A 23657-nucleotide genomic window follows, 5' to 3' on the forward strand; every position below is an offset into this window, starting at 1 on the left:
GTTGGTTCTGTAGTTTAAACCCAGCCGCCCAATGTTCCGAAACAAAATACAAAGACTACAAAATATAAAAACCCTTACCTGTGAATAAAATGTTCAGAAATTTGCAGTTTGAACTGAGAAACAAGAATTGCAGCTAACTTACTGATTTACAGTACTTCTAACAACCACCTGTACTTTGTTTCCAGCTTCACTACAGGGAGGATGTGTTTGGTCTCAACATCAACATTGGTGTTTTGCTCATTGAATTCTTTGAGCTCTATGGGCGCAACTTCAACTACCTGAAAACAGGCATCAGGATAAAAGATGGCGGGTGCTACGTTGCCAAAGACGAGGTTCAGAAGAACATGTTGGATGGCTACAGGCCCTCCATGCTCTACATTGAGGACCCACTACAGCCAGGTAGAAATTATTCTAATTCCTCAGAGGTGTTGAATCTTAAATTGGTGCAACATGCATATTTAAATGCACAAGCCTTTGCTACACAAACAGTGTGTCAATAAAAAGCAAAGAAAATCCAGTCTGATCTTCAGTATTATATTAGCGTGACTGTAAAAACTGCTGCTCCAGTCTGACTATAATGTCACATACTGCAATTAAGACCTCATTATTTTTTTTGGCTTCAGACTTGCAGAGCCATCTGTGTTATTCTAACCAAATGTAATATATAATGAAGGCGAATAATTATGAAATAGCAGAAACCTTAAAAAGTGCAAGTGGTTAAAGCCATACCTTATCAAAAGATTCAACACAGAACTTAAATGGTAGAAAATGGTGTTGTCATTAAACGGGCAATGTGGAAATGATAATTCTTCATCGTATTGGCGTGTTGGTAATGTTCTCACCTTCTGTCTTGTGTCCAACAGACAATGATGTTGGCCGCAGCTCTTACGGTGCCATGCAAGTGAAGCAGGCGTTTGACTACGCCTACGTGGTGCTCAGCCATGCCGTGTCACCCATCGCCAAATTCTACCCCAACAATGAGAGTGAGAGGTAAGGAACAAATTCAAGAAACTTGCGAGGACTTGTCTAATGCTAATTTAATTTCTTAATACTGAAATTCTCATTCTTTGGACTTAAACAACTGAGACAGTAGAATCAGTGATTGTTTTGGTACAGTCACATTCAGAGCGGAGGGTTATCAGCAAAAACAAGGGCTTCTTACAGTTTATCTTCAGTCTGTGAAATGATATCTACTTTCTTATACTTATTAGTTATTGTAAGAAAAAATTTTGTTGCTTGCATCACTTGATGCACACAAACCCTAATAACATTTGTATTCAGACTGCTGTTTTACTATGTATTTCTCTCTTGTGTCCTATCACAGCATACTTGGCCGGATCATCCGTGTGACTCAGGAAGTGGATGACTACAGAGAATGGATCCGAAAAAAATGGGGAAGCCCACTCAACAGTATGTTCAGGTTTTCTCATGTGTTTGAAAAAAGTAACTGCAAAGTAACTTTGACCCACTAAAGATCAGCAGTTCACTGTCTGCTGAATGTACTAATAACTCCAGACCAATTGTAGACCAAATGTAATCTTTACAGGCTTAATGTGTTCACTCTGCATTTGTCTTTTCCCGGCTTCTGTAGAAAATGAAGTCACATTGTTTGAATCGCAGCAGCTTGATGAGCGCAACAACAACGTTCCAGATGACGACAATGATCCTGTGGTGGCTGTACTGTCAACTCCTCTCAGCAAAACATCCTCCAACTCTTCTTCCCCGTCACTCCGCTCCTCTCCCTCCTCCTCCCCACTGTCGCCGTCTTCCACATCCTCTACTTCCACCTCAAGTGATGGGGTCAGTCCTGTGGCTGCATACATATTTCAAATATGACATTATTGCAAATATCTGTAACATTTAAAGCTTCCTAAGAAAGATTTATAGGTGACAAAATATTTTGGAAATTATATTTTGTAACAAATTTTGTCCCCCACCCAGGACTCTGATAGTACACCTTGTAAGACTGCCAAACAGCAGCCCAGCCGAGGATCCAGTGCTCACAGAGAAAAGTCTGCTGCTGTCAGCAATCACAGAACACAGAGCCACACTACCAGCACTCCACCTGGAGGCAACAAGGGAGGAAAGGTACTCACAGCTTCACATTAAATTCACACATACATCTCAAGATACCACAGACGTATCAATCTAACTTTTGACTAATTGTGATAGTTGTTAACCTCTTTAAATCAAGGATTTATCTTATTGAGATTTTTCAAACAGATCCAGTTTAAGAGCAAAGATTGAGGAACACATAAGACAAAAAGAAATTATAAAGGTTTATAGGTTGCAAGAGGAACTACAGATGCATAAATATAACATTTTAACATTTCAATTGCAAAATCATAGAATGCAACTTAATGTTTTTTGCAGTAAATTTGGGCAATATTTAAGAGTAATGGCTAATGTTAGAATGCCCTGTGCTGGTAACTGCTGGATAACTTTGATTTGTATTTATTTTTTCTGGATAATGAAAGATTGCAAAAGAAATGGAGAAGCTTTTCTAGTGTGCTTTTTGTCACATTTCTGCACCATCACTGGCAAGTTACATTGACACTGTACAGCAGGTAAAATATTGAACACATCACCAATTTTCCAAGTAAATGTATTTCTAAAGGTGCTATTGACATGAAATCAACAAAATGTTGGTAACAGCCCATCTAAGCACACATGCAAAGAAATGAAACCATAAGAAATGACATGAGGGGGAAAAAGTGTTGAACACATGAAAAAAAGGGAAGTGCAAAAAGGCATAGCAAGTCATGACTTCAGCTGAAATCTCAGCTCTCGCAAGACCTTTGCAACCTTTTTATTGCAAAACACACAGATGGCATCAGCTACAGAAGAATTTCTAAACTGAAGGTTCCAGTGAGCACTGTTGGGGCCGTAATCCTGAAGTGGAAAGAACATCATTTCACCATAAACCAGGTGCTCCTGCAAGATTTCAGACAGAAGTGAAAAGAATTGTTACAAGAGTTGTCCAAAAGCCAATGACCACAGAGCTACAGCAGGTACAGTTGTTTCAAAGAAAACAATAAGTATTTTAATGCCATAGTGCACACCATGTCTGGAGGTCAAAAGGCACTGCATATTGCCCCCCCAAATACCGCACAAACAGTGAAGTACAAATCAGTTGAGCATCATGATATAGGGCTGGGCTTTTGTTTTGTTTTTTTGTTGTTGTTTTTTTTTTTTGGGGGGGGGTCTTCAGCATATGGGACTGGAATGCTTCATAGACTTGAAGGAAAGATGAATGGAAAAATATACCGACACATCCTTGATTAAAAATCTGCTGCCATCTACCAGGAGGATGAAGCTGGAACAAGGATGGATGTTTTAGCAAGACGATGATTCCAAACACTGCCAAGGGACCTCTCAATTGATTTCAGAGAAAGTACAGCTGCTACAATGCCCCAGCCAACCTGACCTGAATCCAACTGAAAGTCAGTGTAACAAAACAAAAACAAATAAAACCTCCCAAAAAACTAAAGGTCAGAGTTCATAGAAGGGAACTTTCAGATTTTGAAGACTGTTTGTTTGGACAACTGGGCCAAAATCACACCGCAGGAGGGTCTTGAACAAACAAAGACTTTTGTACAAAGTATTACTTGTTCAGTACTTTATCCCTGTGTCATGTCTCATTATTACACATAATTTATGGACATCAGTGGTTTGATTTCTTTGCATGTGTGCATTGGATGGGTTGTTACCGACATCTGGTGATTTCATCTAAATGGCACCTCTAGAAATATATTGAGTTGAAGTGCTTATTTTACCCGCTGCATGTCTACGGAAATTCCACCACTATTAATAACTAAATGTTTTGTCCTCTGCCTCCAAGGCCAGGATGTCTCGTTCTCACCAAAAGAGTGGCCATCACGGGCAGCAGACCAACTTCTCCGGTGGCAAAAGCCATCCGAGCAACAAGCCGCACCACCACCAGGCCAGCAGCAAGAGGAGGAAAAATGTGCGAGACTCTACACAAGAGGATCTTTACAGATAGGGTTAATTTTGCTAGCATCACCCCAGATCTCCCTTCCTTTTCTGCAACGGACTGTCACATCTTACTTCTGCTGCCAGACTCGAGGCTTGGGAGACTACTAGTATTGAAACATCGTCCAGAACTCTTTCAATCTGGCTTTTCAGGGTGACGAGCAACATCCTCTAGCAGGGAGGAAAAACTCACAAAGAGAATCGTAATTGGAAATGGACATAATTTCATGGACTTGAACTGAAATCACAAAGGGTAAACGGTCAGTTTCCAGCTTCCCAACAGCTTCTTGTAAGGAGTGGGGTTTTTCTTTCCATAGCCAGCACCTACACAATATGCCTCTTGCGCCTCCTGCTGTACAGGAATGGACAGGCCAGGTTTGTGAATCAGCTCTGGAGCAATACCTGGAACTGCTGGCTGGAAAATAGGATCAAAGGTTTTAAAGAGAAATTAAAGTATGCAAATGGCTTAAAATGTACAAAAAAAAGTTATGTTGAACAGAAAATGTGTATGAAGATTTTTTTTTTTTTTTTTTTTTTTTTTTTAAATGATGGTCACTTACAAATGCAATCAATAAGAGCGGGGAAATAACTTATGCATGATATGTTTTTAGTTGATTTAAATTGTTTTGTTATGTCTAAACAGGTTATAAAAAGATTTGTACAAAAAAAACACACAAAATAAGCAAAAAACTGTTAAAAAAAATCACAACTAAGAGGAACCTATTTCGTATGACATTTTTACAGACAATTTGAAGTCGTATAAACATGCACATTTTGCTCCCGCTGCTTTGGGTCCCATTGCCAACAGAAATCATCAGCATCTAGTTTTTCTCCTGTTTGCTTTCTGAGTGTGCTACAGTGTTAACAGTTAGCCCTGAGTGAGCCTTTGCTCACAATACAGCCCTATAGATGAGCAGAGGGAGCTCGAGTTCTCTTATCCAGCTCAGTCGCATCAGTGTAGAGGCTTTAAGACTACAGGTTTGAAACGTATAGGGCGATAATGGGTTTTATTGGGGGGAGGGGGGACAAAAAAAACAACAAAATCCTACACTTGAAAACGTGTCATCAATGCGATAATAATCTGTTTCTCTGATAATTTACAAACTACAAAATCATTTGTATTTGTTAAATGTATTTATTTTTTTATTAATTGTATGAACATAGTATGGATCTATGTGTTTAACATTAGAGCCCATATCTTTGAGTCCTATATTTGAAATGGGATAAGTTGTCGGGAGGTGGGTTGGGGTCGGGCATGTTAGGATACAGGAAGATGCCACCTTTTTATTGTTGTACTACTACTACTTTTTTTTTTTTTTTTTTTTTTTTTTTTTTTTTTTTTTTTCTCTCTCTTGTTCCACTGACAGTTGAGTGACCAAGGTACTTTGAACAATTTAAGACCATTTTACAAGTCATGTGGTGAGAATTTTCTATTCATGTGGCTGGTCTACCTAGTTTAAGAGAGACTATTTGTTTTACGGTTTATAAATCAACAGAACACTTCTGTCATTGCAGTACAGCAACTAACCTGTAGATGGAGTTATTGCTCCAAGTCTTAATCCACAGAGTTTGGGCTTGTATACTGCATTTGGGGGTTTTTTTCCCTTTTTTTTTTTTTTTTTTTTTTTTTTGGGTTTGTGTGCGATTGTGATTGACATAAGCTTGGTGTCTTATCTGAATAGGCAGCTGCACATAGCAAACTTTCAACTTAAACAGTTTTTCTAGGAGGGAGTCTCACACCGAAGCACAGTGCAGTCCCCTCGTCATCTACCTTTCTCAGATGTGACAAGAATCACCCACAGTAAAACAAGTAGCCAGCAATAACCACCACCTCACGTTATAGAATGCTACTCCACAATGACTACTGTAGCGACACAATGTTATGCTCACCACCGAGCTATGTTATGTTTAGATGGAGCAGGATCAGGACACTTTTAAGTCAACTTACTGTTATTTGGTGTTGAATTATTAAAAAAAAAAAAAAAAAAACACACAAAAAAAACCTAGTTCCACTACCCTTCCAACACCTCACTCATCCTCAAGTACTACAGCTGAGGTTTAAAAATGCAGTATAACAGCGCTGGTCTTGTGGTCGACAGACAAGGAGAAAGGTGAATCAAGTTGTGCCATCTGAATGTCCACTGACCATGTTTCTTCACAGCAGGAAAGCTTTGACCCCAACTGTACTCATTTGAAATGTTTTTCTGCAGCTATTACAATCCATGCAATAAAAACCATATCATTAAACCATATGTTGAGACAAGTTTCTGGTCTGCCTTTGACTTTTATTTTGAATTGTCTGTCTCTTTGTTGACTAAATTAAATAATTGTAAGGTCACTTAAAATGAAAAGCAGCATTGTGTTGGGGTGTGAGAGGGACATCTCCAGAGGGGAGCTCATCTGAAAGTCTCCAAGAGCATGAAATGAACCAGTGGTGGAAGTTGATCCAGTGCAAATACTCCTGTATTTGACTGAAATTCTTTTATTTTGCATGCAAATATTGTATGTAACTCATACTCCACATTGTTTCAGTGATTAAAGCTTTAAAATGTATAAACCCTACTAAAAATGTATTGAAAACTTAAACCACAAGGTGGCAGCATCTTACCAAAAGGTTTTATTGTAGGCAACTACGCTAACCAGCATTGCATTCTGTGCAAGTTTGAAATTACAGTCTTGAAAGACGTTTTTATGGTGGTTTTAACAAAACTGCACAGACGTTTCTAGTGTTCTCAATAAGTACGATGACAGAAATATAAATGCAGTACAGATATTAAGTTAACATCAAAGATAATTGCAGCCACCGTAAGCAAAAATAGTTTTAAACTCTTGTGCAAAACTACTCTTCACACAATACATCTCTCTTAGTTCATAGGACTCTCCTGCATGAGCCTCAAAATAGTAGCCAATGCTTTCTATACTATATTTAACCGGGTCTGTGGTCTCCCCCCTGCCTTTTTTTGGGGCTCCCATCTTTGCCCAATGTTGAAAAAAGTCTGGTTAACGCCCCTGGTGTGTGACAGTGATGGAGGAGGGGCGTGCTCGCTTGGCGCAACGCGCGCACGGGCAATTGAAGAGTAGAGAAGAGGCGCACGGGGACCACGCACTCAATGAGCACTTACCGGTTCGTTTATGTACGATTTATTTCCCGGAAGACCTTTAAGTCTCTCAGGTAAGATGCTAAACTCTTGTTTGATTTAAAAAACTAAACAAAACAAAAACGACCCTTCCTGACACATTAACACCTGCATGCTCAAGAGAAGGGTAACTGGTTGCACGGGGGGAAAACGGTTAACACAAGGATGTCTCAGCGGAAAACTTTCCATCTCTGGCAACACCTTTTCATTTAAGTCGAGGTTTATATATATATATATGTGTGTGTGTGTAAATTTGTCGAAGTCTAAAGTTAAATAAAATGACACTTTTCTTGATCTCCGCATCGATTTTCCTTGACGCATTTTTACCTGCCTGCTCTTGTCATCCAGACTGCAAGAAGTTGAATTGGTGTGTTTCGGAAATGAAGCTACTCACTCCTGACTCGATCTAAGCGACCTGCCTTTGAGAGTTAGAGCTTCAAATGTTAATATTGAAATCCTCTTTGTCACATATTTAGTGCGAGTTTGTTCGAGTTGTAGGTGGAGAAACTGTCTGAAACTGTGAGAAATCAGAAAGTGGATTTATCCCTTGTTCTAAACGGGCTTTCGGTCTGCCATGCGTTTGTGTCAAATGTGTATCTCCTTGTATGTCACCGGGTAATGACTGGTAGTGTTTCTCACTCATTTATTGAGCGCACCCATCCAAATATAACCAGTTTATTTACTTCGGCATGGATTAAACTCTACCAGTGATCCTGTGATGTCTTTTCTCCGTGCTCTGGTGTTCTTCAAACCAACAAGGGCATTTTAGGGAAGGTAAAATTGTTTTTAATAAGTAAGTTGCTTTTTGGCAGGCTGGATGTTGCTGATTTAAAATAGTTTTATCTCTTCAAATCTCTTCCTACAACATATGGTCCCCGTTTCTACCACGAATAGTGCCCCCGTCAGTGCCTGTATACTCATTTCAGAGTGAAACTGGCTTTAGTCCTTTAGTAACTGGAGCACAACACAGTGCGTGCTTCAGAAGGCGCTTTACTGTTTGAGTTTAAAATCGAAATTGAATTTGATTTATTTACAAATCAGTTTAAAATGATCTAATATTAAATGACGTTATCTGCACTTTTTAATTAGTGGTCATTAAAACAACAGTTGTGGAGCTGTGCTGCGAGATCCCAGAGAAAGCAGCATGAGTCATTTTTAATGAAATCAAAATAACTAACCATCCGATTTTAATAATATTTTAACTTCTCACACAGTGTTTGTCCATTTTTTTAGATATCCATCTATGAGCTCAGATTTCATTTAAGTGGATTTAAAATGACCTTAAATTGATTTTAATAATATATTCACAATACAGAAAAACGTTGATTCCTATATCTCACTGACAACAGTTTTCCCGGGGGCTTCTTTATTTTTGCAGGAAATGGTCCGTGTATTATTTGGGTGCATCACAGTGAGTGTGAGGTAGTTTTATTATTATCTTAAAGTTAGACATATTAAGAGCTATTTTTGTTGTTGTGAAGTTCAGTCTGTTTCCTAAATAGAAAGCAACCGCACATTGTCAGCCCATGTATTTATTGAGCCAGCAGTGTGCATAATTTTGCCTGAATGTAATGTTACAGCATAGGTGATGTGATCTCTGAAAGCAGAACATACAGGACATAGTTTTAAGGGATTATAATGGTCGGCTGATGTATAGCTTTTCAGGCAAATCTGTTTATGTGCACACAGTCCACTCGCTTGCTTTGGTCTGAATAGAAGATTAGACATCAGCTGAACAGCTTACATACACAACTCGCAATATATGGCTTCACTTGAAATCGGTCTTTGTGATAATTTATTGCAAATAGTTTGAGAAATGATATGTAAACTCCATCACATCTGAGTATTTAATGTTGCACTTCCTCAGCTGTTACTTTCCGTAAAGTGAAGCTGCAGCGAAGTCATTTCTTGGCATCGGCAGGTAGTTTAAACTGTGGATGAAGGCCATATTACTTCTCCTAAGAGCCAGGAAGAGATTGTGTAGCTGTACAAGTGACTTCTGAAAACACCAATTGGCTTTGTGTTTCTTCTCTACAAAGCTGTTCTGGTGATAAACTCTTTACATGGCTTAAAAGCTTTTTTTTTGTTTACGCTGTGATGACGTGTATAAATGTGTAAACCCAAGAACCGAATGACATGTGCATTCCTGCCATCATATTCTGGGTACATGGATAGGCTAATTCTCATGTTTCTGCTTGTTTGAGCCTACTCACTGTTACTGACTCCATCGGGATAAGAGACATAGCTTCTGTGGGGCGGCTGTGTATCACTTGCTTGATTACTAATCTGATCCCTTTTCCAATTCTCATAAGTACAGGCGGCTTATGGATTGACCACTTGCTGTTATTTTTAATGACATCACTTTGTTTTAATTTAATCTAGGCAGTGAAAAACATTGAAGCCTAAAATGGTGAGACTACCATGTATAATGGTCAGTGTAAAATATCTGCAAGCAAGAGAAATCATTGCTTTGACGTATGGAGCTCATGTGTTTTAATGTAATGGAGGGGTTAGTCTATGCAGTGGCAGTGGTGTTAAATTCTTGGTCATGGCTCAGCAGGTGAATGCGTTACTGCAATTCCCTAAATAACCCTAACCCGTTGACAGAAAAGCTGTAATCTAAATCGTAACCTATACATTAGCATTGGCCACTGGTGTGCAGTTATCCTTTGTGATGGTATGATGTATGTAATTTTGACACGATGAAAACTGTGTTGTAATTTTGCAGATTGATTTTACAGTTTGATGCACCCAAACAGGGTTTAGCTGTGAGTGCGCACAAAAAAATCCCAAACTATAACAAAACAGATTGTGGGGAATGACACCAGGGTCTGCTTTGTGATGATAATAACTGGTAGTTCAGTTGTTTTGTGTTTCTTCGCCCTCTCGCGTGGAGCCTCAGCTGACCATGTCGCTAGTATAAGACAGCAGTTCCCAGTGTGTGGTTTCAGTGCTAGCATGTCTTCATCAGTGGGGTTTGTTGATAACCATTATTTTTCATGTTATGTATTCATAGTCTGCACTGTCATGCATCCTTAGTAAAAATGTTAATGCATTGGAGTAAAATGAATCAGGTCATTTTGTAGGCTAACGTAATCAAATTTATTCAAATTTGCATCCTTTGGTTTGGTGTTTATCTCATTAAGCTATGGCCAATTACTAACTCCACTGTAAAATTTGATGATAATACTATGAAACACTATTAGCAATTATCCGTTAACCACACTGTCTGTCTGTTATCAGTAAGGTAGTGGCTTGCAGCTATGGTTGAGTAATAAAGCTATAACATTAATATAGAAGGTAGGCAACAAATGTCACCAGACAGTGTCCATTTGACAGGAAAACACAGTTATGTGTCCAAAACACACTATGTCCCCATGGATATCAAAGATGGTATCGGGTATCAAGTATTTTCCTCGGTATCAGTATCGAGTTTTGAAATTCAAGTATCGTGACAACCCTGGTTAGCGGATACCTGAGTCTGTCTGGTCTCCAAGCAAAGGATGGGCAGTATAGCCGCAAAATGATATCACAAGATTTCAAGAAAATTTGCGATAATGATATTACTGACAGTATCTTTTCATTGATCCTTGTAGCTTACAGAGAGCGGTAGCAAGCTTCAACACTGTTATCAAAAAATATTTTCTACCTGAAATGTTACATTTAGGATCGAGCTTTTTAACCACCTGGGCCGAGGTACAGTGGGGCAAAAAAGTATTTAGTCAGCCACCGATTGTACAAGTTCCCCCACTTAAAATGATGACAGAGGTCAGTAATTTGCACCAGAGGTACACTTCAACTGTGAGAGACAGAATGTGAAAAAAAAATCCATGAATCCACATGGTAGGATTTGTAAAGAATTTATTCGTAAATCAGGGTGGAAAATAAGTATTTGGTCACCTCAAACAAGGAAAATCTCTGGCTCTCACAGACCTGTAACGTCTTCTGTAAGAAGCTTTTCTGTCCCCCACTCGTTACCTGTATGAATGGCACCTGTTTGAACTCATCATCTGTATAAAAGACACCTGTCCACAGCCTCAAACAGTCAGACTCCAAACTCCGCCATGGCCAAGACCAAAGAGCTTTCGAAGGACACCAGGAAAAGTATTGTAGACCTGCACCAGACTGGGAAGAGTGAATCTACAATAGGCAAGCAGCTTGGTGTGAAAAAATCAACTGTGGGAGCAATCATCAGAAAATGGAAGACATACAAGACCACTGATAATCTCCCTCGGTCTGGGGCTCCACGCAAGATCTCATCCCGTGGGGTCAAAATGATCATGAGAACGGTGAGCAAAGATCCCAGAACCACACGGGGGGACCTGGTGAATGACCTGCAGAGAGCTGGGACCAAAGTAACAAAGGTCACCATCAGTAACACACTACAACGGCAGGGAATCAAATCCCGCAGTGCCAGACGTGTTCCGCTGCTGAAGCCAGTGCATGTCCAGGCCCGTCTGAAGTTTGCCAGAGAGCACATGGATGATACAGCAGAGGATTGGGAGAATGTCATGTGGTCAGATGAAACCAAAGTAGAACTTTTTGGTATAAACTCAATTCGTCGTGTTTGGAGGAAGAAGAATACTGAGTTGCATCCCAAGAACACCATACCTACTGTGAAGCATGGGGGTGGAAACATCATGCTATGGGGCTGTTTTTCTGCCAAGGGGACAGGACGACTGATCCGTGTTAAGGACAGAATGAATGGGGCCATGTATCGTGAGATTTTGAGCCAAAACCTCCTTCCATCAGTGAGAACTTTGAAGATGAAACGAGGCTGGGTCTTCCAACATGACAATGATCCAAAACACACCGCCCGGGCAACAAAGGAGTGGCTCCGTAAGAAGCATTTGAAAGTCCTGGAGTGGCCTAGCCAGTCTCCAGACCTTAACCCCATAGAAAATCTGTGGCGGGAGTTGAAAGTCCGTGTTGCTCGGCGACAGCCCCAAAACATCACTGCTCTCGAGAAGATCTGCATGGAGGAATGGGCCAAAATACCAGCTACTGTGTGTGCAAACCTGGTAAAGACCTATAGTAAACGTTTGACCTCTGTTATTGCCAACAAAGGTTATGTTACAAAGTATTGAGTTGTATTTTTGTTATTGACCAAATACTTATTTTCCACCCTGATTTACGAATAAATTCTTTACAAATCCTACCATGTGGATTCATGGATTTTTTTTTTTCACATTCTGTCTCTCACAGTTGAAGTGTACCTCTGGTGCAAATTACTGACCTCTGTCATCATTTTAGGTGGGGGAACTTGCACAATCGGTGGCTGACTAAATACTTTTTTGCCCCACTGTAGCTTTTCCACCATGTAACCACATCCTTAATTTCTATCCACCTTTGCTCTTCCTGTCATAATGGAGAGCAGCCAGCGACACCTGGTGGAGTCATTTGTTTATATTTGTTTCGCACATCACCAGCTGTGTTCAATCTTTAGTGGAAACAGTTTTCCTGTATATTATGTAAAGTATTTTGTTTTGTTGGAAGCTGTTGAAGTAGCTCGGGTTTTGCTAAATCGTCCTCGGAGGCTGACGCACGGCTCTTGCCTTCAAACTTGCCCAGGCTTGTGTCATTGTTGAGCACACTGTGGAATTTAAACACGTGGTTTCACGGTAGCAGTGATGTTTCGATTTGACATTTATTAATAATGTTTAATTGCAGACAATATGACATGGCATAGCCCTACTCCAGACGTTAACAACAGCTACAGAATCTTGTTTTTGTCATTTGAGCTGAATGACGGCCTATATGGACAGAGTAATAAAGCAGAGGGCTTGGGGAGAAGAGTAATTTTAGGGCTTGATAAAATACGTTACTGTAACTTCATTCCAGCTATCCATTATAACCCTTCTGTGTTGGTTTCCAAAAACACTTCTCAGGCTATATTTGTGTGAGTTTCACTTCACCTTTGGTGTAAATATAACTTCAGTCAGATGACCTGTTTGGTTTTTTTTTTGCTGCAAACATTGGAAACCACCGAATTAAATTGCATAAGTGTTCTGCAGCAGTATGGACACCTACACGCCTCAGTTTGTGAAGGAAAAAAAAAGTACAGATAACTCAATATAGGTATGTAAACTTATGTTAAATGCAAATGTAAATGGGCATTTGCAGTGTAAATGGTGCCTTTCTCTTCTAAGCAAATGAAAGAAGATGAGTGTGCCCTGTTTAATTTGACCGCTCCTGTGTTTTGAAACGGGTACACAGCGTTATCATCAGCGCTGAAGAGAATCTTGCTGAGTTGTGCGTCGCTTACCTAAACGCACGCATATATATATATATATATATAAATGAGCTAACACCTATGTGCAACATATACTCTTGGTTTGTGCTTGACAAAGATAATGACCTTGACAGGAAATGTGGGGAACCTTCACCGGATGCACAATGTGACTTCTCACAGGTTTTTCTTAAGAACTAGAGTTGACACCATCTGTGAAGCTGAGAGGAACACAAGCTGTCTCTTTGTGCTGCTTTCAGTATCGTTCTTGCTTGGCAGCATGCTTATTTCTCTTTTTGGCTATATTGTTGTTGTTTTTTTTTAAAAAGCACATTTTTTTTCCCAACAAGAGTGGGAGCTGGCAACACAGAATGGCACAAGAACATATTTAAAGTTTTTAAATACTAATACATTAAAACCCTCACCAAATCTCAGGAAGCATCATTTTTGAACAATCATTTTAAAGTACATGTCTGATCTCTTTGAGTGTATTGAGATGGGGTTGTGTGTCAGGATAAAGCTATTTTCCCTCTTTACTGTTGAGTACTTCCTTCCTATCAGTCTCAGTAGAGAAATTCCATCCAGATTTGTCCTCATTAAGCACGCACGCACACACACAGGCAGTGTTTCTTACTAATAGGCATTTTCTGTTGTTATTAGACCTCATCATGTTCTTAAAATGCTTCTAGCCACTTACAGCACTGATAATTTCTCCAATTTCTCCCCTCTTTCCTGTCTTTTCTCTCTTCGTCGCTCATTTTTCAATCTCGCTTTCTCTCATCTGCTTCGGAGCAGGCTCTCTCGCTCTGCTGTCTCTCCCCTTCAGGCTCGAAAGGAGAAGGGTTCCTCTAGGTGGACAGTGTGCTAATCCTCGAACACACAGTGGGGACTAATCGGACTCATTAACTCTCGACTCTAGTGCTTTCACCCAGGGATCACAGCTAATCCTTTTTCGGCACAGTCTTCATCGTGCATGCTGTAAATGCTCGTTTGCTTTATCCTCTCTTGTGCGATTTTATTTCTTGCATAATAATAGAGACAGCTATTTTTTTTTTTTTTTTAATTTAACAAAAACCATTGCTACAGAAGGGTACCCTGTGGTCTGATCTTAGCTTTAAACATCATTTCAACTATACTTCTGACATGGTGCCTTGATAATAAGCTTTCAGTGACACGTGACAGCTCAGTGTTTAAAGCATGGATGTAAACACAGCTATAAAAACAGAGCAAAAACATCGGTCAGTGAATCAGGCCACTTACTGTCGAGCGCCAGAACCACCAAGCTCTCCGGATTGTTTTCACACTGCTTGCACTTGTTCCATATATTTAAAGTCAACCTAATCTCATCTTGGTCTTAAAAAAACACGAGTCCGTGGAGAGTAGGGTGAAGATGACGTCTGGTTTGGCGATGTCTCTGAATCAGTTTCTCCCAGAATCTTTTCCCAACAAGATGTTGTGAAACTATAGGATGAAAAGGATGAGGATGCCACTGGGACAGGGTCTCTAAAGTCAACCAAGGTTCAAAGGCTGATGTCATTGACGTCACCAGAATCATGGCTCACAGAACATTGGGCTAATACTTGGTTTTATTGCCCAACTCCTGTGACAGTTTATAGTCTAAACTTTAGTAGATTGAAAGACAAGAGTCCAAATGATTATGCATTCTGTACTAAGTGCTAAGCTCCAAAATCATGCAAACTATAACTAATCCTTGACTTTTCTTTGGAGCCAACCTGAAATGACAATTCAAGGAACAGGATTTGGGGGGCTTCTGCATTGCTTGATTAGTAGGAACTCATTTTGAAGGTGGCGCACGGTAGTGGTGGAAGGCGGAGGAGTGTAATTAAAGTTAATAGAAATATTCCTGGGCATCAAGAACAGCTCAAGATAGAAAACAACTGACAGTCAAGAATTTTAAGCTCTGTTTATGCGGCACTTTTGTAGAAAATAGTTGCTGTCAAAGTGGTCAGAAATATTTCACAATTCTACCAAGCTCTTTGTAAAATTTTGTCTGGCGGTGTGACATTCAGGGTACATTAGAGGCATGTTTACATGTCACTTTTTCTAATTTTCTGTCAGTTTGGACACAAAAAAGGAAATTCAATCTTTCGTATGTTCAAAAAATGTTGAGGTGCCTTTTTAATTGCACGAAATTTTGATCTGTGGCGTCTCTGAATTACATTTCGTGGTAGGGTAGTAGAGTGCTACTGTGTGTGTTTTGAATTTCATCATAGTGTGAAGCAGAAATAATAATTTGTGGTTCGAAAAATTACTTGAAGATGGTAAACAGGGTCATTACAGGAACTTTCAATTCACGCAGACATACAATCACGGTTTCAAATCAGTGCTATTAAGGTTAAGTAAAAGAAATCTTCATAATCACTTAGGGAAAGAAATGTTAAGACGACCTGCGAAGCACAAAACCCGATAACCTGTGGCTTTCCACATACTCAAGTTAAAAGAAGGAGCCCGTGATATTTGGAGCCGTGTATTTTTAGGAAGAAACATCCAGGACAGGTTTGTCGCTTAAGAAACTTCTTCAGACTTTACTGCATACATTATAAGAGAGAGACATGGCACACAAAGGATCCTGAATTTAACTCTGAGACTTTTGCAACAGCAGAAATGGTGGTAAAAGTTTAACTTCTGGTATGAATTTTTTTTTTTTCAAAATCTTATTTCAGGGCAACGTCCACATCTGATTTAATCAGTTATTGCTCGATGTGATTGCATTTTATCCTGCAGTTCTTTCGACTCTGTGACCAAAGAAATGTTTTAGACAAACTATGACTTTACCTCTTAAGTATAGCTAGAGCAACAGCTGGCTGTTTGAAGAGCAAGAGGATGAGAAATCCTAATATGGTTGTCTTTGCTTTTTAGTCATCATTATTACACCCACTTGTTTCTAGTCCCACTCTGTTTCCATTCCTTGCCCTTGCTGCCCATTTCATGACTGTCACTGCAAAAATGTGGTATGCATGACAGAACTTGCCCTCTATCAAAATGAACTAACTATTAATCCTGAAAAACTCTGTTCTGTTAATGCACATGATAAGATCTCCAAGATTTATTTCAAAGATTCTCATATAGTGAGATTTAGTCTGATCTACCTTAAAACATGTTTCTTTCTACAAGTGCCACTTATTTTCTTCTTAACTTATCTTGTTTTACCCTGTGATGGGCCGGTGAGCTGTCTGTGGAAGCTTGTTTCAAACACTGAATAATGAAAACAGAATTTGCTATCGATAAGTCAAACTCTTGGTTTATGATTACAAAGTTTGAGTTGCATATATCCAAGTTATGACTTACTAACTGAAAATTCTGAGAAAATGACTCAAAAGTGAGAAAATAAGTATGTCATTAATTTGCAATTGTGACTTATGGGTGGCAAAAAATCTATGTATTTCTGAAAATGTTTTTTTTCAGTGTTAGTTAACTTCCACACCTGTTCAGGAAGTCCCTGCCTCTCACCCAAAATAAAATGGGATAGGTTCCACTTGATCCAGACTAACTTGATCAGCCTGACTATAATCAGGCTTCACTTAAACGCTGTTTCCCTAGTGATGAAATGCAGTAAAAGCTTTACTGCAAGTTACTGCAAGTTTTAAACCAAACCTAAGAATAGAGGGAATGCACCATCACTCAGCTCACTTGACCGCAGTTTACAGTATAAAGATTTCTGCAAACATACAAAAGAAAAACTGTTGACACCACAGGGATGAAATTCCTGCCAACTGTTGCTTCTTCCAACCTGTTGTGGCTCTCCTGCAGCTTGTGCACTGCCGTTGATGTGTGGTGTACGCAACACAACCTATAACTAAAATAAATGGATTTGCCCATAGAGTGTCTACTTGTCACCAATGTCAGATCTGGCTTTTTGAGTCAAATATCAGATCGGGGGATCAGGGATACTGATCTCATGGAGTATTTATGTTAGTCTCCCAGCTGTTTTGCGCACTATGCACTTCAACACTTGACAAGCCGCTGTGAAACCTTCCACAGTCTGCCACTTTGTGGCTGAGCTGCTGTAGTTCTTAAATGCTTCCACTTTGCAGTATTGCCACTTACAACTGATCATGGAATATTTATGAGGGAAGAAATTTGCAGACTTGTTGCAGTGTTGGAATCTTATTACAGTGCCAGACTCAAATTCAGTGAGCTCTTTGCTTTCACAAATGTGTGTAAAGACAGACTGTGTGAAAATGTGTGATTTTTTTTTTTTTTTTATTTATTTATTTATTTTTATACAGTTGTAGCAGTGGGACTGAAAACACTTTAATTCAAAGATTAAGGAGAGTGGTCCAATACTGTGAATTCTGTGCCCAAATACAAGCAACAAAATGACGACTGCATGAGAGTGTTTGCTTTCTAAGGTTATGGAGAAACCCCTTTAGGTTTTGCTGGTGGGGTTTTTTGTGCTGTTTTTCAACTTTTGAAGTAGGTTTTTAGGGAAATAAATGCTAGGACAGTAACTACCGTTACTGTTTGCTCTCTTGTCATCCTCTAGTGTCCAGTTTCAATCACACTTGTTCAAGACTACTAATGTATCTTGCCAGGAAAGCTCTCTAGGGGCCATAAAAGGCCATGCCCTCTTAGTTTTGCTGTTTGGAGAGGATCAGTGCTGCTGAGATGGGATGCTTTGGAGTGCCATTAGAGAAATGCCTCTTCACCCCATTTGTTAAATTGTTCCATTTCCTGGACACCCTCCTCGCCCACAGCGCTTTTGTGTCAACACTCATTCTAATCTGCCTTCAGCAGTTGGGTGATAAGATACATTTTGATGTATGTACACAGTCAAAGCAAAACATTTGCCAAAAAGAGCCAATCGATACTATATTCAGATTTATGAATCTTGTCTAATGCGCCTGTGATGTACTGGCAAGAGATTTGTTGGCTGTAAAATGTTTTCGCGTCCCATGGATACATATGAGATGACCTTTTTGTCTCTTACTTCTTGATCGAAAGCCATATTGAACATTGAAATGCCCTGCAGCTGGCATGACGCGATGCCTGCCTCCTCTGAATGCTCGTTTGAGTTTGGATGGTGCAGATGTGTGGGTGTCCTGCTCTTTCTCTCTTACTTTTTTTTTTTTCCTCCCAATTTCATTTTCAGAGTATTGTGCTTGCTGTGGTTCAAGGACATTATGTAATGCTTATAAGAGCACCTCATCTGGAGAAGTGCCATTGAGACACAGAGTTTGCAGAACTCATTTTAGAAATGAAAACTTGCCTGTGAAAGACATTAGTAACTAAGGACACTGAACCGAAAAGGAATTCAGCAGGTGAATAACTCTAAGACAAGGAAAGTCTTTATTTTTACCAATTTTTGAAGGATATTTAGGGAGCGATGCAATATTCAACGATATAATGCAAATATTACTGTTCTTACAGTTAATTTGCTCGGTGTTTATATTTTTTCCTATAGAGCTTTTTAGCCTCAAGCTTGTAGTCATTTAGTTGGTACACAGCGCTGCTCTTGGTGGGTGCTGTTTTGTGTTTGTGCATTCACATTTTCAGAAATATGTGGTGTTTGCATGCCACAGGGAGGCTTGCGGCACTTTCCTGCTCCAACAAGCTGCTCATTGTGCTTGGCTGGTTAATGAGTGATTAGCCAGGATTGGCTCTCTGTTTGGGAAGAAGAGCTGGTAGGTGACCTATCGAATGAATAGTGCAGAGACTAAGATAAAAGCTGGGAATGCTGTTGGAAAAATGTCAGATGGGTCTTGGGGTGCACAATTTAAATTGGAATAGATAAGGTTATGTTTCGGGTAAACTGAAAAGCACATGCCTTTATGTAGATGTCATAGATGTGCCTTATCTGGGCAACTAGGGTTATTCAAGGGTTATTCAAGTATTTTTATATTTGGTTTCCAGATAAAATGTTGACATGTACTTTTGCAGTTTGGGTCTGTATAAAGCTACAGCATATATCAACACTAGTCAAAGCGGTGATCATGAACTGTAACGAAGATTTATCCAATTTTGGCAATGGAACAGAAAACGTTATCAGATTGTTTCATAGAGTAGTATGCTTTGAGTTTTTGAGTTGTTTGTGCGATGGTGGCATACATTTTTTTATTTTATTTTTGTTTTTTTTTGTTTTTTTCTCATGTGGTTTAGTCTTTATTCACCCAGAGACAGCAAAAATATATGTACCAAAACTGAACTGGGGTGGATTTTTAGAAATATCAGTTCTCACTTGGTAAAGTCATCATTTTTGGCTGACGCATACGTCAGTGCTTGTCAACATATGAACAACAGAATTTGAAACGGGAAAAAATACAACTAAAGAGTTATCTGTACAATGCCCAACTGCTGCATCAATCTGGCTCTGTTCCTTTTAGAAGTCCCAATGCTCCTGCTTGTCATAGAGTTGCCTGTAGAGAATGACCTGCTTCCAACCTCTCTCAGCAAGCGTAAACTGCCTGCAACATGTCAGGACTTAGGAGCAAAGCATCAGCTCTGGCTTAAGGGAGCGCCTCATCATTGGTCTGTTGACTTAACCAAAGTTACTTGGCTATGTTCTCTTTTGGGTTTACTCTAAAGCATGGGTGGAGTTTACAGCCATAACGTAATTTATTTCAACAAACACTGGTCCACCTGTTGCATTGCAACTGCACTAGACAGAAGGAGACAAATACACAAATAAAAGAGGGTGTCCATGTGGTTGATGAGAATCTGTGGTAGTGGTGACACAGTAGAAAGATAACTCATTTGCCAAAAGGATTTTGAATAATGCTATGTAATCATCAGATGCTGTAGGGCAGGGTCCCCAATCCCAGTCCATGAGGGCCGGTGTCCCTGAAGGTTTTAGATCTCACCCTGGGTCAACACACCTGAATCACATGATTAGGTCATTACCAGGCCTATGGAGAACTTCAAGACATGTTGAGAAGGTAATTTATCCATTTAAATCAGCTGTGATGGATCAAGGACACATCTAAAACCTGCAGGGACACCGGCCCTCGTGGACTGGGATTGGGGACCCCTGCTGTAGGGCAACAAAATAGTGCTCTCTTTCGTGCAGTATTAGCATAGCTATGTAGGCCAGCCTGCAGTGTAGGAAGATGACAGACGAGTAAGTGACATTTACACCAGGGTAGAGAAGAAAGGTCTTGGCCAGTATCCCAAAAAGTTGATTCTGTTCATCTGGATGTTGCGTTTTCAGTGGAAGAAACATTTCATTACTTATCCAAGTAACTTCAGTCTCAGTTGACTGGAGATGTTTTATTCACATGTACTGTCTATAAGGTTGAGGAAACCTTCAGTTAGCCAGGACTGAAGAAATGACTTGGTTGAGTGACGAAACGGCTCTTCCACTGAAAACGCAATGGCCAGATGAACAGAATCAATGTTTTGGGAATTCCTTACCTGGAAGATTGAGTATGCATTAGGATGTCTTAGCCAGTATTTTTAACTAGTTTTGTTAATTTGAGTTTTATTGTCGGGCATAATATAGGCATTTCTCAAAGTATTAGAAATAACAGGAAAATGCATTGATTTTTGTCAAACAAAGCAGTATTGATATACTTTATTTTTTACAATTTATATAAATTCGGAGTGTTTAAAAAAACAAAGTTATTATTTTTACTGTTTATTGACACATCCTACTGTAATATCACTGTCATAAATAATAACGTTACAATCTAGTAGCATCACAAACCTCATGTAATTGGGGATTCCCCAAAGGTCTCGAGGGAACACCCTGTACACGTAATGGGCAAATTATGATTTGATATCCTCCTTTTCTCTCTTCTTTAATACGGTTCTGTCAGACGCTTCCTTCTTTAGAAACAGCGATCTACTTCCCCACCGTCGCACCGTAGTTTATCTTCTGATTGTTTACATTCTCTCTTTAATATTGCAGGATCTTTTCATTATGATATAAAGGGCCTTCTTATTAGCCTCTGCACATATATAGTTTCATTGAATGCTTCTGTTTTGTTGTGTAGAAAAAGAAAGCCACAGTCTTTAAAATATCATTTCTTTCGCATACGCCACACTCACTTCCTCCTTTGTGGGGCTGTCACATGGGTCACTGCCAACGCCATTTGGGAGGCAGTGGTCCAGTGGAGCAGCCCAAAGCTTCAGGCTCAGGTGTCACACGGTCAAAAGACTGGTGTTCTGTTAATGCATTGTAAGCTCATCTATTCTGGCTTGGTGATCTGTCTTCTAGTTGATAGTTGTTGTAGCAATAAAGATTTGTGTTATGCTTTTGTGGCTGCATCTCTCATTTGTCAGTAATCATGGAATGGATTTCAGTTTTAGAGCCTTTTAAGGATCATTACTGCTCCTCTTGATGACAGGAACCGTGTGTCCATAAATGAATAATAAATGCTTGGTTCTTATCTGCATCTGTGCTTATCTATCCCAAATAGATTCACTGTTTGTCTTGACAGGACTTAAAATCTGTCATTCCTTTCATAACAGCATCCATCTGTGACTAATTATGCAGTGGCTGCAGGATTTTTTTTTTTTTTTTTTTACGAAACTGTCCTTGCACAGTTGTTAGGGAAATGAGTCACGGTTGTTAAGGAAGTGAAATGGTGTGCGGTCGACTGTATGTCGCAGGGTATGACTGGCCTTCATCTGAGAGCTCTCAGAGCACTCAAAACCTCTGCAGGTGTTCGATGTTTGAGCTCTGCAGATCTTCTTTCACATTTGGAAATAAAGAGAAAATATGGGAACAATGTAGCAATGTGATTGTACAGCTTATGTTTATGTATATCTTAATTGGTTTTAGTGTGATAGAGCAATCCAAAACTCATGGCAGCAACATCCGCAGTCAGTTACTCTGCGTTGTGTGGTAAGTGTGATCAAAGCAATGATTGGTGACAGCTGACAGCATACTGAACAAAAAGCTCACTGTGTTCCTCTTTTGACTCCTGGGCGATGCAAGAGTGTGTCAAATACCAATAGTGTGTGTGTGTGCACCATCTCTCAACACAACACAATGTTTTTAGTTAATCTTTGTATCACTATGAACAAGTATTTTGATGGTTTTAAGAAATTGGGAAATTATAGTGTTTATAAAACTCACTTGCAGACTGTAAAAGCTGCTTCTTCATTCAGTTCAAGTGAAGAAAAAGCTAGCAGACACTGAACTTGGACCAAAAGCGATGCCTTTCACTGGATTTGATTAAGTTACTTGATTGTGATAGTTGTAAGTTTATACATTTGCACTTTTTCTACATATGCAGTAAAATCAAACTGTTTCCGACACATAGACTTTACTTCTTACATTTAAAAAAAACCCCCAAAACATTTTCTCTGTACAAGACTCATATATATCATCTGCAGTCAAATTAATTTTGCACATTGGAGTTACTCTTATTTTGGAAATTAACCAGCTAGTTAATTCCTTTTCTATGTTTAACCCCTGGCTGGCTCACTGGGAACCCTTCATGTGTTAGCATCCACAGAGAGACCTTTGACTAATTCCACCATCTTGGGCAGCTAATAACTTGTCTATCACTGCTGCACTGCTGACATGTTCCTTCTATACTATGAAGATGTGCACTGAGGTTTTATTTTGAGTCATTTTCACTTTTTCGTCTTAGTACTGTTGCTTCTTGAGGTTTTTTGTTTGTTTTGTTCTATATAGATATTTTCTTTCTGTCCCTGGATGATCTGAGGAAGTAAAATAATCAAAAGAACCATCACACCTAAAACTCTAAAGATTGATTTATTCTGTGGTGAATCTTTGTAGGTCCTATAATGTAACCTATGCAAGAGCATTCATGCCTGGTGCATGGTGCATTGTGCATTAATTAGTGTGCATGGTAGAAACAAAGAAAATGCTGGGACGTTTTTTCCGTGCTGGCTCCCCACTCTTCAGTACCCACAGCTGTGGGCTGCAGTGAGTCGATATGTAGTTGCTTTTCTAAGAAGGTGCACATCAGATTATTTAACACGGAAGTTTAAAGCCCATTTAAATATTTTATTCTCTAGCTGATCACATCATGTCTGTCCCAGGAGCAGTCAAACTTTTGTTCTTACATCAGTAGTAATTTAAACTGATCAGTGAGTCATTTTTAAACCAGCGCTTCCAGTATTTTGCCTGGTAGCTCAAGAAAAGTTCGATTTATCAGATTAAATAGCTGTTAGAAGTTGTTCTTCTAATATGCCAAGTGCACGCTTACTAAATATTTAACGAAATAAAAGTAATTAAACATGTGGAACTAATAACTCCAAAAATACTAAAATTAGTTCAAGGTTAGTTTCAGATTTAATCAGCCTTCTTACTGAAGGATGTTTTCCTTCTTTCCACAGGCTACTTATAGAAACTATCCATTTGT

The 23657-nt window shown here is 39.4% G+C and overlaps 2 protein-coding genes across 3 annotated transcripts in view; both read left to right on the forward strand.

Moving 5' to 3' along the window:
• The window catches only part of tent4b (terminal nucleotidyltransferase 4B), a 29418-nt gene extending 23422 nt beyond the window's left edge, over positions 1-5996 (forward strand). Inside the window, exons 7-12 of the mRNA XM_086261043.1 lie at positions 186-399; positions 864-990; positions 1325-1410; positions 1592-1800; positions 1942-2088; positions 3842-5996. Of these exons, the coding sequence (XP_086117169.1) occupies positions 186-399; positions 864-990; positions 1325-1410; positions 1592-1800; positions 1942-2088; positions 3842-4003 (945 nt within the window). The 3' untranslated portion in view covers positions 4004-5996. The remainder of the gene's footprint in view (positions 1-185; positions 400-863; positions 991-1324; positions 1411-1591; positions 1801-1941; positions 2089-3841) is intronic.
• Positions 5997-7042: 1046 nt separating this feature from the next.
• adcy7 (adenylate cyclase 7) overlaps positions 7043-23657 on the forward strand; it is a 62874-nt gene continuing 46259 nt past the window's right edge. For both annotated transcript variants that reach the window (XM_086261167.1, XM_086261254.1), the window contains exon 1: positions 7043-7165. The gene's annotated coding sequence lies outside the window, so the exon portion shown is untranslated. The remainder of the gene's footprint in view (positions 7166-23657) is intronic.

The sequence above is a fragment of the Aulonocara sp. 'chitande type north' Nkhata Bay genome, linkage group LG1 (genome assembly GCF_057382095.1).
Source record: "Aulonocara sp. 'chitande type north' Nkhata Bay isolate Kocher_YH1m ecotype deep benthic linkage group LG1, A_spYH_male_GT1.1, whole genome shotgun sequence".
Classification (NCBI taxonomy): Eukaryota; Metazoa; Chordata; class Actinopteri; order Cichliformes; family Cichlidae; genus Aulonocara; species Aulonocara sp. 'chitande type north' Nkhata Bay.